Source organism: Octopus bimaculoides, chromosome 3 (genome assembly GCF_046866305.1).
Source record: "Octopus bimaculoides isolate indiv1 chromosome 3, ASM4686630v1, whole genome shotgun sequence".
In the NCBI taxonomy this organism is placed as follows: Eukaryota; Metazoa; Mollusca; class Cephalopoda; order Octopoda; family Octopodidae; genus Octopus; species Octopus bimaculoides.
In genome coordinates this window covers 122,778,184-122,793,183 of record NC_142930.1, presented here as the reverse complement: position 1 = coordinate 122,793,183, position 15,000 = coordinate 122,778,184, and the positions used below count along the sequence as shown (strand labels likewise).

The following is a 15,000-nucleotide window of genomic DNA, read 5'->3' as shown; positions in this document are numbered from 1 at the left end:
TACAATATTCGGAAATTCCACTTAAATTCCTCTTAACGTCCAGGAAAATGAATATTTTTTCATGAAATTTTGTACAAATGTACCTTGATGTATGTACATTTCAAGCATGTAGGAATTTTGAAGGAAACAACTGCAGGATTTTTTGAGAAGTGTTCCCTACTCGGTGGTGTTTCGGAGCAAGTCGTCCATATTTGTTTCATTTTCCTCTATTATGTGCTTATGTGCATCCTTAGATTTCTAATGAAGTAATAGGCAGTGAAGAGAAGCAGTCATAAGAAAACTTTTAACTACCCCTATTCCTTTCTCTCCCCCTCTCTACCTCTTCCTCTCTCGCTCTCTCAAAAGCATACACGTGCAAGTACACAATCATTCAGTAAAATATAACTCATGTTCGTCAATGTTTTGTAAATTTACCACGATTTTCACTAGGGTGTTAGGGTTAGGGTTTTAGGGTCGGGGTTAGGGTTTAGGATTAATGTTACAGTTACGATTTTTAGGGTCAGGGTTAGTGTTAGGATTAGGGTTGGGTAATCGTGCGGGTGTTAATCTGAAAAATTACAGATATGTGAAAAGTACCGACACTGCCATCTATTATAACTTTTGTTGTTCTGTTTAATACATAGATTATGCCTCCAAAGAAGAGAGTTTGCTGGGGAAAGACAGCAACAGACTGCAGTAATGCACCACATTCCAGAAGCTATTTTGAACATAATGCAAAATGGTTCATCAACATCTTCTGCCCAATCTGATAGAATTCTGGCAAAACTGTGTAGCAACAGATCGCCAGCAATTGCTTCATCAGAAATTGCCGTCCTAGCTCCTGCTAAAAGGGATTACCCTGCTCTGTATAATCAGGGCAGCGCAAAAAGTTGTTTTGCACAAGCATTTCTATAGCCAATTACACGGATGAAATTTACGTATGCTTAATAATTTTATGCAAAACAGCCTTCAGACTTTCCCTATTAATTTCATCGTCATTTGAATTATGAACATATTTACATCATAAGGGTTTTTTCGTTGTAAGGCTTTCTTTTTTAGTTGATTTTCAGCTAGCAAGACTTATCGTAGATGGCATAATAAGTCACACCCGGACAAGGTCGGGTTATACTGCTAGTATATATATATATGAACGTACGACAGGTTTCCACAGTTTCCGTAAGCCAATTTCATTCACAAGGCATTGATCAGCCTGGGGCTACGGGGCTATAAATAGAAGAAACTTGCCAAAGGTGCCATTAGGTGAGACTATATCAGAAACTCCGTGGTTACAAACGAGATGCTTAACCACATAGCCACACCTTGTAAATGTTAGTGAAGTTATTAAAAGAAATCATTCTAAATATTCAAATTTTAACGTTTTTTTTTCTCAAATTACCTACCGTATTCTTCTATAGTAATTAAATAAATTATAGGTATTTAAAAATATTCTTTCTTCATTCTTTAACAGGTAAACTCAGAAGAAAGATCATTTCCAGTCCTCGACTCTACAGAGTTTTCAGCTCATTTCGCAGCTAGCTGGACACAACTCACAACAGAGTGGGGTCTAAAAGTGGAATTTGATGGATTTCATCAAGCGATCATAACACTTCCGGCAACATTTGCAAACAAATTAACTGGACTTTGTGGTGATTGTAACGGTTATCAAGATGAACTGCACAAAAAGACAGAGCAGGAAATATTACACAACCCTACGAAATTTACAGATATTGTGAAAAGTTATCGAGTTCCAGATGAAGACGATACACCTGACACAACGTAAGTTGAATATGTTATGAATTAAGAAAAGCCTTTTCATTGATATTACCGAATTCGTATTTCTATACATGCTTTATATTAAGGATATCCATCCGTTTTCTACACTCCCTATTTCTGAGAAGGTTGTTGGAGAGTAGAGTCCTTCAGCACCTCCAGTGGGTCTTATCAAAAGCAATTGTTTGTACACTTTCCGATTGGGTTCCCGATTGTATGACCGATTGAGACTACGAACTTCCTCGTTCTTGCTCTACTCCCAGGTCTCCTGCCGATTGGCTCGACTTGAAGAATCCATTTTGTGATAGTTTGATACTTTTCCTGCGATATTTTAATCATACATCTGCAGTACTGGATCTGTGACCTCTCAATACAGCGAAGTATTAAGCCAACGTGGAGAAACTCCCTAAGCTCCTATCTACACAAAATACCGAGTAGCACTACTTCAGATAGCCGTCAGAGGACCTCCATTTCAGTCCCTTGTATTCACTATCAAACTCTTTCCATCGTTATTCAAACTTCATGTCCATAGGTGAGATAGATACGAAAACAGAATTAAAGGTAGCAAATATGGCTTTTATACAAACCTCTCTTCTACTGCAGAAGTTTGAGATTTATGAGCAACTTCAGGTTGCCATGAAGTTCCTATATGAATGCCCAGATGTTTGTGTTCGCGTTCATGGTGCTTAGTCGAAGCATTATTTGATACATGACTAAATTCTTTTTATTTTATTCCAGATGCGAAGCTAATAAAATCCCAAGCGAATGTTGTAACGAAAAGACAATTCAATGTGAACTAATTGCAAACAGTTCAGCATTTGCAACTTGCAGAATCAATCATGGAGTAAATTTGTTCGAAAATTTCTTAGATTCCTGTAAACGAGACATTTGCATATATGGTGATGATGAACCGAGTCTGAAAATCGCTTTATGTCGAGTGACTGAATCATTGGCAAAATCTTGTCAAATGGCAGGCACAATTGTTAATTGGAGGCAGAGTTTCAATTGCAGTATGTATAAGTAAAATCTAATTACATTCTCATAAGTGCATTTTCACGTAATTTGGATCATTTTTTGGTAAAAATTAAATGTGCTTCAGAGGTCTACATGACGTTGGATATACTATGTATGATCAGTTGAAGCTGAAACAGACTGCTACACATCAGACCTCACATAAAGCTGTAACCATATCATACGGGGGCATTCGTTATTTGTTGGTGTAGCTGCTGTTGTTATTCTTGTTGTAGATGTTATAATCGTCGCAGTTTGGACGAACAGAATTATATTTAGAAAACGTTCAAGCCGTGCTCCTCTTATCATATTTACAGAATAGTGTGACAAGGATTATATTATCTTGGATACACATATCACCCATTTTTTATGAGAAGGTTTTGATTTGACGTAATTTTGGCAGCAATTTCTAGCCAAACAGTGTCACCACATGAAAAATGGAATTTTTAAAATAAAATTTAAGTCTTGACAACACCAATACTAAACATTTGAGCTCCTTGAAAAACTCATATTTCATAATTTTATAACAAAAATATGATCAATAAAATGACGTAATCAATATTTTTCTATATTTTTCTTAAACTTTTAATTTTAAATCATAAAGGAAAAATATCTTTCAAAATCGAATTTCGACAGTAATTTTAACTTTCTTTGCGGGTACACTAAGAAACATAAAAAATATAATTTATATATATATATATATATATATATATATATATATATATATATATATGTATATATATATATATATATATATATCTTGGCTTTGCGCGAGGCCAGCAAGCTTAGTAAGTCGATTACATTGCAACGAGTGCTCAAATAGTGTTTCTTTTACCGACTCCGAAAGGATTACAAAGTCGACCCTGGCGAGATGCCACATGAACAGATTATTGAATATGATTATTCTTTGGTCATTGTACATTTCGGATCCAAATTTGCCTGAGTCTAGTATTGATTTAGCTTTTTTCGTATCATTGACACAATTGAATCTTGGTAATGAAATGCTTTTTCTCTCCTGTAGCAATCAAACTGAGTATTTAATTATATATTTTAAAATGTGATTTCAGCAAAAGTTTGTCCAAATAAACAAATCTACAAGATCCGAACTCCCACTTGCCAACCAACATGCGTGAATACTTCACCAAATTGCACAGCGTATACCGACGGTTGTGTGTGCGAACCTGATTATATTCTTAGTGGTTCGGAATGTGTTCCTAAATCAAAATGTGGCTGTCAAATTGAAAATCGTTATCTAACGGTAAGTTTTGGAAGTGAAAACCCCTTTATTGTCTTTTATCTCCAAGGAATTTTTAACTGGAAATCAGAATTTATTACATATTTCTATGGCTGCATATTTTTATATCTTTGTGAATGATATTTTCTATATTTAATATTCTAAAAGGATTTACGGAGTTGTACTTGCATAACAAATGACCTGATCTGAGATTGTGTGCGCAAACAAAAACAATTGCAGCGTGAAAGGTGTTTATAAGCCATTTAAAAACACACAAAAACCAGTTTGATTCACTTCAACATTTGAATTTAATTTAAAATATTTCGTCGCTTTGAAACGACGAACTGTTCACTGACGGAATTTTGCCAAGCGGTGATGGCTGGACAAGCACAGACACAAAGACACGCACACATAAATATATATATATGTCCATATATATATATATATATATATATATATATATATATATATATATATATATATATATATATATATATATATATATATATATATATATATGATAGATCGCTAACCACTACACACATTTTTTTCTCTCCTTGGTTCTTTCTGTGGAAGAGCGTAGGCTCGAAACGTTAAAGACTTTTTCAATTCCCGAGCGTTATACTAATACATCTGTTTATTTTCTACACCACCTTCGTCTGTTGTTTCTTTGTGAATTCTCCCTATATATATATATATATATATATATATATATATATATATATATATATATATATATATATATATATATATATATATATATATGTATGTATGTATACATGTATATATATACACACACATACACACATATGTGTGTGTATGTATGTACATACATACACATATGTGTGTATGTTTGTGTATACATTTCTGTATGTGTATTGCATTTTCTAAATAATTGTCGTCGTGAAAATATTTGTTCTAGGTGCTGGAAGGTTATTACTCCTCGGATTGTCTAAATAAAACCGAATGCCAAGAAGGTGGAAAAGTAATTATGAAACCGAAAGTTGCCTGTGGTGAACACAGCCAATGCAGAATTAAAGAAGGCAAACGTAGCTGTTACTGCGACGACAGATTCACATTTTACAAAGGCAAATGTGAAATGCTAGGTAAGGCTGCCGATCTTTTAAAATATTCATAAAAATTTATAAAAATTTATAAAGATTACAATGAAATTTTTGTAGAAACATTAGTTTAAATATGTTTGAAGAAGTGTTTATCTTTTATATATATATTTTTTTTTTTACACTTGTTTCGGTCACCAGACTGTGGCCTTGCTGGGAGATTCGCTCGACTAAAAATTCTTCAACTGTCTTGAGGAATTTTTAGTCGAGCAAGTCGATCCGAGTACTTATTTTTGTAGAAAACCTAATACTTATTCTAGCCGTTTTGTTTTGCCGAAGCGCTAAGTTGCGGGGACGTAAACACACCAACACCGGTCGTAAAGCGGTGGTGGAGTACAAAAACAGATATAAACATTCCCCCACATCTAAGCCCCACACACACACACATACACACACACACGCACACACACACACGCACACACACACACACGCACACACACACACACACACGCACACACACACGCTTGTGGTTCTACACCTAATACCAAATCCATCTTCTGATTACTTAATCAATTGATATTATCATTATTATATATACGACAGGTTTCTTTCAGTTTCCATCTGCCAAATTCACTCCCAAAACTTGGGTGTTTGTGTGTTTACATCTTCGTAACCTTGCGATTTGGCAATAGAGACCGATAGAATAAGCACCAGGCTTAAAACATGTACTGAGGTCGATTGATTCCACTAAAGATTCTTCAAGGTTGAGCCCCAACATGGCCTCAGTCTGGAACCTTTATGAGCCACCTGAACTCCTTTGGTACCAGGACACTTCGTAAAATTATGGATTACTTTTGGTCGGATTTTTCGTCCAATCAACGACTCTACTGAGAAACCGGGATGTTTCTGTAACTTCTATGATTCAGGAGCGCCAACTCAGGCTGTTTGGCCATGTTCGATTTTCCGAGCTTGACGCTGTTTTTTGTGTTCTCTTCACTGAGGATCTGGCTGGGTTGACGGCTCTTGTTGGTCAACCACATGCCACGTGGCCACGGCAGATAAAAAGGTATCTTGTGAAGATGGGGACCGCCTGGGACTCTATTAAAGGGGTCGCTCGGAAGAACCTGGAAATATACTGACAAATGGCGAATGCAACAACGGGCTACAACAGCGCAAGCGCCATCAACCACAAACAAGGCAATTTTTAAGCTTAAGTAAACTATAGAACTATATAGCTGAAATTTATTGAAAAACAAACGACGAAGACAGGTGTATGAACAACAAGTAAGTGTATTAGTTTGACGTTTGGGGAAAAATGAAAAATGTTATTTACGTTTCGAGCTTACGCTCTTCAACAGAAAGGAATAAGAGAAAATCAACGTAGAGAGAATGAAAAAATAAACAGAGAGAGAATGAAAAAAACTTGTATATATATATGTGTGTGTGTGTGTGTGTGATTGTGTATCTGTGTTTGTCACCCCCCCCCCCATCGCTTGACAACCGATGCTGGTGTGTTTATGTCCCCGTAACTTAGCGGTTCGGCAAAAGAGACCGATAGAATAAGCACTAGGCTTACAAAGAATAAGTCCTGGGGTCGATTTGCTCGACTAAAGGCGGTGCTCCAGCATGGCCACAGTCAAAAGACTGAGACAAGTAAGAGTAAGAGTAAGAGTATATCAGCGGTCCAATATGACGAAATGGAACTATAAATATTTATGTATTTAATTTATTATTATTATTATTAGGGTTGACAGATTTCATTCGTGTACAGAATGCTAAGTTAGACACGATACCCATCTTTACGTATGTGGTTCCACACCCTAATTTGTGTGCGAAGAAATGTCAGGAATTAAAAGGATGCAGGGCTTTCAACTATGACAATGAACACGAAATTTGTGAATTGCTCTCTAAAAACGCGGCTTCAAACATTGTTTTGAGATCCATCGATTGCGAAAACAGAGATTATTATCAACGTAAAGGTAAGAAATAGCATGAAATATATTTTTCTGTGTGAGAGTGTAGGAGGAGCGACAGAGGCAGGTGTAAGTTTGCGAAAGATCGATCGTGGGAGGTTATTTCATTTCCTGCTTAAAACCAATACATTTACACAACCTTTTCAAACTACGCGAACGCTACTTTATCAGTATTCATTCACACATATTTTTGAATAATGTGTGTGTACGTATGTTATATACTTACACACATATATGTATACATGTACATATATAAAACGTGTGTGTGCGCGTACGTGTATGTGTGTGTGTGTGTGTCTTTGTGTTTGAATGTATGTCTTGTAGAGGTTTTATATATCTATAAAATTTCTAGGGAACATGATATAATTCTTTTTTCGAACTAGATCTCGAAGCATACATAAAGCTATAGATAAAATCAAGTAGATATTGGGCTGAAAAACCCTTCTGAATAGAAAACGTCGAAGGCGTCGAAATTTTCCATCCAAACAAGTATTTACACGCTGTTTTTTATAGCTCTATGTGTGCTTGGAGATCCAGTAACCTAGAAGAATATATATAAATATAGATAGATAGATTATTATTGTTATTATTATTATTATTATTATTATTATTATTATTATTATTATTATTATTATTAATATTATTATTTCTTTATTTACATACATAAATACACACGTACACAGAGGCAGAAACATAGTATTCAAAACATAAACGTGATCATTCATTCTAATCTCACATACATGTTTTTTTCTTTTCAATCTTTTCCAAGGCTTTAAAAATATCATTAAAGGAGCAAGTGTCGCCGAATGCAGCAAACTGGTTGAATATCATGCAATAAAAACCTTTGCCGATTGCTCTGCATTGTGCGTTCTAAAGCAGTGCTTAGCCGATGAGTTTTCCGAAAGCAAGCAAATATGCAAAGTAATACCAACCAATAGGCATAGTTTTGAATTATATGGTAACGAGCCATGGACCTTTTACGGTGAGATATTTTAATTATAAATGCTGATGTTATATAACGAGACTGTACGAGGCTAATGTTGACACAGGCTGCTAAGAAAGTTTACATTATATGTGTGTGTGTGTGTTTGTGTGTGTTTATGTGTTGTGTAGGTATGTATGTGTATATATATATATATATATATATATGTGTGTGTGTGTGTGTGTGTGTGTGTGTGTGTGTGTGTGTGTGTGTGTGTTCTGACTTAACAGCCCTCCCTGTTTGTTTTCACTGTCCTGCTTTTGTTACCAGCTTTGGCCCTCCGCAAAATCCCAAATTATATTTAATTTGCTTTGCGGGAGAAACTGTTTTGTCGAAAACGTATCTTGTCGGGAAATGCTCGAAATACGGATTAGAAAAACAGCCGACAACTGATGAAGGGTCGTTTTTATGTTGCGAGTCTTGCTCCCCATTTGTTTCCTTCGTTGTTCGCAAAAAAAGTTCATATTCCATGTATTCGTATTTCGTATTCCATATTTTCGTATTTTTTGTTGTTTACATTCTGTGACGTCCTGTGCCCACATATGCATGTGTATATACGTATATATGTAAGTATGTACATATACTTATGTATATATGCATATATATATATATATATATATATAGTTTAAATTTACAGAAAACAAAAGACTAAGACATGAGAAGGAACAACAGGCAGGTGTGTTAGTTTAACGCTCGAGAAGGACGGTAAAGTCGTTGACGTTTTGAGCTTACGCTCTCCGACAGAAAGAATTAAGATTGAAAAAAACGGAGAGAGAAAAATGCGTGGGAATTAGCGGTTCAACATGAAATATATATATATATATATATATATATATATATGGATGTGTGATGTGTGTATTTTCCCCTTGTTTACAATTAACACGGAAAAATAAGTAAACACTTACCAGGGCAGCAAAATAATCACACATGTAATAAGGACATAACACAGTGTTTCTAAATGTAGAAACTCCGAGTTGATGTGAAATGTGTTGTATAATATATATAAATAAATAAACGGAGTTAAACGCAGGTGCTATTCAAATTCTTTTACTTCCAGCATATGTTTCGAAGATAACATTGATATTATTCCAAAGGAATAAAATGGTGTAAAACGATGTAATCTTCTAATCAGGGAAAGAAAGAAAGAAAGAAAGAAAGAAAGAAACCAAACTCATCAATGAGTCATTTTTACAGAATGTGATGGATATGTATAATGATGAACGAAACGCTATTAGGTTTTTTTTTTAAAAACGTTAGAAGATATAACGTCAAAGGTAGCCTATAGAAAGAGGAGAGGTAAAAGAAAGAAATAAGAAGAAAACTAATAAATGAGAAATATAGAGCAATATGTGAATTAAAATAAAAGCTTAAAGGTTTGGAAATAGATATATCTAGTGGAAGTAAATGTTAGAAGAAAATCAATGTTCAAATTATATAGAATGGTAGATATCACTTATATGAGCTAAAGGTATGTTTCTGTCAATGTTTACATCCAGAAGCACGCTCTATAAACGTGTTTACAAGGGGATTCTTAGAAAATAGAATAGAAAACAGTTCACTATTACATATATATGTATATAATATATATATATATATATGTGAGTGTGTGTGTGTGTGCGTGTGTGCGTGTGTATGTATGTATGTATGCATGTATGTATGTATGTGGCATTCTCGCTAGCGGGTGCTGGGGCAAATTTTCATCTCCCTCCTATATTTAGAGGTTTTAACATAGTACGTCAATACGAGACGAATACCCCAGTAAATGGGTATTTCAGTTTGATATTACACAATTGCGTAAACTATATTATAAAACGTGAACTCAGAGAACCGTGCGGCTATCGCAGAAAGCTCTATTCACGAACTCGACTATCAGTCCAATAAATGCATAAAATTGTTTTATATATGATGAAGAACGAGAAAATACCCTTACCTTTAATAAGTGCTCCAATTATAGTGGAAAGGTTGAAAGAATATATCCTCACACCAAAGATCTGGCGCAGATGCTTGCAAGAGTGTGGATTCTGATAAAGTGGCACAACTTGCCAAGCTGTGCTGCTAAACTGGGCGTCCCTGGTTTTGTAAGTGTTTGTAAGTTGGAATAAATAATAAAAATTATTTTTATTCTTTTTCAGGAAGAAACATTTAGTCTCCTTTGCTGTGTGGAGGTCAATTTACCAACCCCGTCATATTTTCTTTCTTGCATATGTCAACAACATGTAATGATATTTCCAAAAATAAAAATTTACCTCATTTGACAATGTTGTTTCTAGTTTTGTTTCGCTTGTCTTGTTCATTTTCTTGTTTTCTGATATTTTTGACACTTTAAAAATAATAGCTCGCCCTTTCCGAGCGCAGTAGTAGGTCAATGCCGTCACCATCCCGGGTACTTCAAACGTCTTGTTTACTGAACAGAACTGCGTAGCGTTTCGAGTGGTGCCGCTGTCCTAAGTGAAACTTCAGAGGCAACCAGATACTAAACAGCTCGATTGGTCTTTTGCCTTTACACCCGTTTCCTACGATCGATTTTCACAATCGAGACACTTCAGGTTTCTATCAGAGTTTCCTCAAGCTTCGACATAATCGAACGAAGAAAAATAAACATTAATATGTTCTCAATATTGTCTACTGGATATTTTACCGTCATATATAATATATAAACCAAATATAAACCAAATAATGCTTTATAGTCTATATCCTGAAATATTGCAATCCTAGCATAGCAAAATACCTCCATCTAGCATAAATATTACTCTTTAGCACAAAGCTTCCATTCACCAGAAACAAGGATGAGTTCGTTTGTCTTATGAAGCTAATCTTTCCTATACGATCACCCTTCATATTTAGAATAAGAAATGATACATCGATGCTTTTATCCTCATAACTGTCTTCATCTGTACCTATACTAAAATGTATAGGCCTTAACTAGTTGTGTCAATCAACAAATATTCATTAAATGAAACAATTCATATGTACCACTTGCACAATATTAATTTATTAAAATTACATATGGATATACAGTGCGGTTGTAAATATTTGGGTACTCTAACAAAGCTACTTGACATGAGAACAGCCAGTGAATAGGAGAGAATGTGAAACCACAAGATGAGGGAAATGACTGAATCGTGTAAACCCTGTAGTATCTCTGATTAAGGCTGTTGACAAGGAGATTAGATGTGAGAAGTGAAAGACTATCATATGGGGAAGAAGCAACATGACTCATACAAACCTGGGATAGCTTTGTGCTGAGTTGTATTTTCTCACCTTCAAATAACTGTTGATCCATAAGTTTCTAACAATCGCATTAGCTGTAAATAAGTGAAGAAGTTAAATAATCGAAAGCTTATATCTCTAAAAGACACTTGGGAAACTAAGCGCCAGTGGACAGGTGGAATATCATTTAAGAAGAAAAAAAACTCACCTGTCAACAATTTCCACATAGTATGGGCCATAATAAAAACTAGGATTTACAATATTTTTCTAATGATATTTTTTTCCAATAATACTTTTTTCCAAAATCTCATTAAATTTTGAACCGAGATCTTGGTTGTTGTTTTTTTATAAACACCTGCTAGGTAATCTACCTGTTTTAAAAATCTATAATGCCCTTTGCATCGTCAAATCAGTTCTTTCTCTCACATTGTTAGGTAAAAACCTGTCACTTCTCAGTAACTTTTAACTTTGAGTCTCTGATCTCCAGTTTTTAAAACAATTCCGGTTCCTTTTGCATACTTACAGATGTCGGTATATCTCCTTAGTTGGTTGTCAGTAACCCTTGTTTCGTAGCCTTCGTTAATCTCAGGAACTGTAGGTGAACTTTGGTTTAATTTCAAGGATGTAACAGAAATGGCCGTTAGCATTTAAAGCAGCCATATCAGGTCCAAATATTCTACATGTTTTATGTTCAAATTGGTCAGTTTCAGTCGTTCACACCTACCCTAGGTTATCATTCTAAAAATTAACAGTCACATCATCAAACTCTTTAAGTTACGAGATAATAAATGATTAATTAAAACAAAGTGTATAAATAAGCATTACATCTGACATGCTCTATTGTTTTTTTATTAAAACGTCGAAGAGCTTCTTCTTACTATAATAATAATAATAAATGGTTTACCTTCTGCAAAAGTTTTTCCTTTTTTGAATTCATAAAAATCTGGATATAAACCCCTTCCAAATTTTTTTCCGTTTTTTTTTTTTTTTGGTGGGGTGGGTTCTTTAACAAAATTTATGGTACAAATCTGGCATTCACTTTGCTCGTAGTTAGTAAGCAAGTACACTATTTGTCTGCATAAAATTAAAACTTACAAACAGTATGCTGCCATTGTATATGACAAATATTTTACCATTGAAAACCAGTTTTTTTCCAATGCCTGAACAAAAGTATCTTACAGAACTAATTTCTAAAAGTAATTTCTACCAGGGCTTCAAAAATTGTTTCCTAATTTGTTACTCACGTCTGTGTGTACTGTTTGATATGCCTAGCAAAGAAAAACAACACTCAATTCAGTGAGTGAAACCACTGTATTTATTTCATGAATACACGAGTTATACGTGAACTGCTTCAAGTTTCATGCTCAGAAAGTGAGGTGTTCGAACTGGTTGTATGGCGAACTGTGTACGATTCGAGTCATAAAATATGAGGAAAAAGAAATACATGAGAAAAACCTAGCTTCCAAGAGCGGATTAACTCCATTTCTTTTGTAGCGTTTAACATTTTTCTCATAATCTTTATAGTTTTTCTTGGTATTACCTTACAGATAGCCATGGTTTATGTGTCTGACTAATTGCCGCATCGTACTCAGTGCAAGCTAGTCCGAACACCGCATCATCAGAACATAAAACTTGAAGTAGCTCTCGTATAACTTCTGTATTCATTAAATGATATTTCATTCTCATTGAATATATTGGGGTTTGTTTGCTGATCCTATCAAATAGCGAAGAATACATTATAATTCCCAACACGCGAATTTACACCGCAAATTCAGGCAGATTATCACATATTATTGGCAAGATATCCACAGGTTTAGTTGAGGCTTCTAATGTTTCAACCAACACAATGCAGAAAAGGATTTATACCACAAAGAATACTCCATCAAGAATATACCTACACAGTCTAATAACCTATATCTTAGGATGCTCCCAGGTAGAGTTGAGACATGGTGAGACTGTTGTGCTGGAAGATCCTATATTTTGACATCGGGGTGATCCCACCCCGCCACGGAACGCTATGATTTAAAACGACCCACAGTGTATGATATTAAGCTTCATTTGAAGACGACCTCCTAGATACTCTAACCAACATTAAATTCCATAAGTACAGTAGCCTTTCTAGGTTTAACTGATATTAAAACCTTTAGAAGCTAAAAATAATTCTGTGCTTTTTTCCTTATTAGATTTATATGATGTAAGGAAAGATAAATACGATGTGTTGCTAACCGATTGTATCTCTAGTAAATGTAATGAGGTGAACACATTTCAAAATAGACATCAATGACGAAGGTAAACTCCTTACACACGTAATAAATTTGACGATAGGATAGAATATTTAACTAAAAGGGAAACTTTAAAGGATCAAGAATACAATTTCTCAAAGAGACCAATCTGTAGATTTATATGCCCTACTAGAACTGAAATAGGTTTTATACACTAGCCCCCATCTTTACAAAAACGAAAGTGATATTAGCAATAAAATTAGAAAGGCTACAAAACTGCAGCAGTGGGCCAAAAGTAGCACCGTCATAGGCTAGTATAAAAACATAGAGAATAAGTTTAAAGATTATTTCATACAATTTGATATCTGAACTTTACTCCTCGATACGAGACCCTTGCTACATGATGCAATAAATGCGCCTGAAAATATTATTCTATTGGCCAAACAAAGATTTAGTTAAACATGCATCCAAACTTGCTTCTCAACCACGTGGTTCTGGGTTCAATCCCACTGCGTAGCACTTTGGGTGTTTTCTCCTATAGCCTCAGGCCGACCAAAGCCTTGTGAGTGGATTTGGTTGACGGAGACTGAAAGAAGCACGTCGTATGCGTATATGCATACGTGTATGAGTGTATGTGTGTGCGTATGATAGAGGGAGATCGAGTGTGTATATGTGTGTGTGTCTTTGTGTCTATGTTTGTTTCCCCACTTGACAACCGGTGTTGGTATATTTACGTCCTCATAAGTTAGCGCTTCGGCAAAAGGGACCGATAGAATAAAGACCAGTCCTTCAAAAATAAGCACCAGGGTAGATTCAGTTGCCAAAAATTCTTCAAGGCACTGTCTCAGCATAACCACAGTTTAATGACTGAATCAAGTAAAGGATAAAAGAAAGTTTTTATACTAATGCTTGTTTCAGAATGAAACAAATAATTTTTTCAGTGAAATATACGTGATCCTTTTTCAGTATAGAGAGAAAAGGTATTATAAATCGCGGGGCTAATTGTTTTCAATTGATATTTGTACTTGTGGCGAAATAAAACCCTACGCGTATCTCCCTTAAAACTAATAACGAAATTAGTACCAGTAATATACTTATATTTTTATCAGTTACTGTATTTAACGCTGAATTAAGGCAATCAATATCCATGATTATTTGAATGAAAAAATGTCATTTGTCTTTCGTTGATGACTTAAAGTCGCTTGATATTTTATGAGAAACGATATTGAGTCAACAATAAGAGATTTAAGTGTAATCCATAAAGGATATATGTTCTAATACGAAAATATAAATCTTCCTATTGTTAGCCATTGTCTATTAATCGCTGTGGATTATACGGCAATGAAACAGCTGTAATTGTAATGAAAAACATCGATGCCACAGAAAGCTCGTTGATATGCACAACTTTTAACCATAACTGAAGTAGTGGCAAAAACAAATATCCATGATACACAATCAAATGCGAGATAAATATTTACAAAAAGATTATGTATCTGTGTGTGTGTTTGTGCATGCTTGTGTGTGTGTGTGTGAGTGTAGGTGTGTGTGTGTGTGTGTG

At 34.9% G+C, this 15,000-nt stretch overlaps 1 protein-coding gene and 1 long non-coding RNA gene across 2 annotated transcripts in view; one reads left to right on the top strand and one right to left on the bottom strand.

Annotated features, from left to right (window-relative positions):
* The window catches only part of LOC149136673 (uncharacterized), a 367,529-nt gene that overhangs the window by 239,143 nt on the left and 113,386 nt on the right, over window positions 1–15,000 (bottom strand). The window lies entirely within an intron of this gene.
* The window catches only part of LOC106872297 (uncharacterized), a 149,339-nt gene that overhangs the window by 113,387 nt on the left and 20,952 nt on the right, over window positions 1–15,000 (top strand). The window contains exons 63-70 of the mRNA XM_089348316.1: window positions 1,448–1,755; window positions 2,488–2,759; window positions 3,828–4,018; window positions 4,917–5,100; window positions 6,801–7,034; window positions 7,798–8,010; window positions 13,404–13,474; window positions 14,750–14,800. Coding sequence (XP_089204442.1) covers window positions 1,448–1,755; window positions 2,488–2,759; window positions 3,828–4,018; window positions 4,917–5,100; window positions 6,801–7,034; window positions 7,798–8,010; window positions 13,404–13,474; window positions 14,750–14,800 — 1,524 coding nt within the window. The remainder of the gene's footprint in view (window positions 1–1,447; window positions 1,756–2,487; window positions 2,760–3,827; window positions 4,019–4,916; window positions 5,101–6,800; window positions 7,035–7,797; window positions 8,011–13,403; window positions 13,475–14,749; window positions 14,801–15,000) is intronic.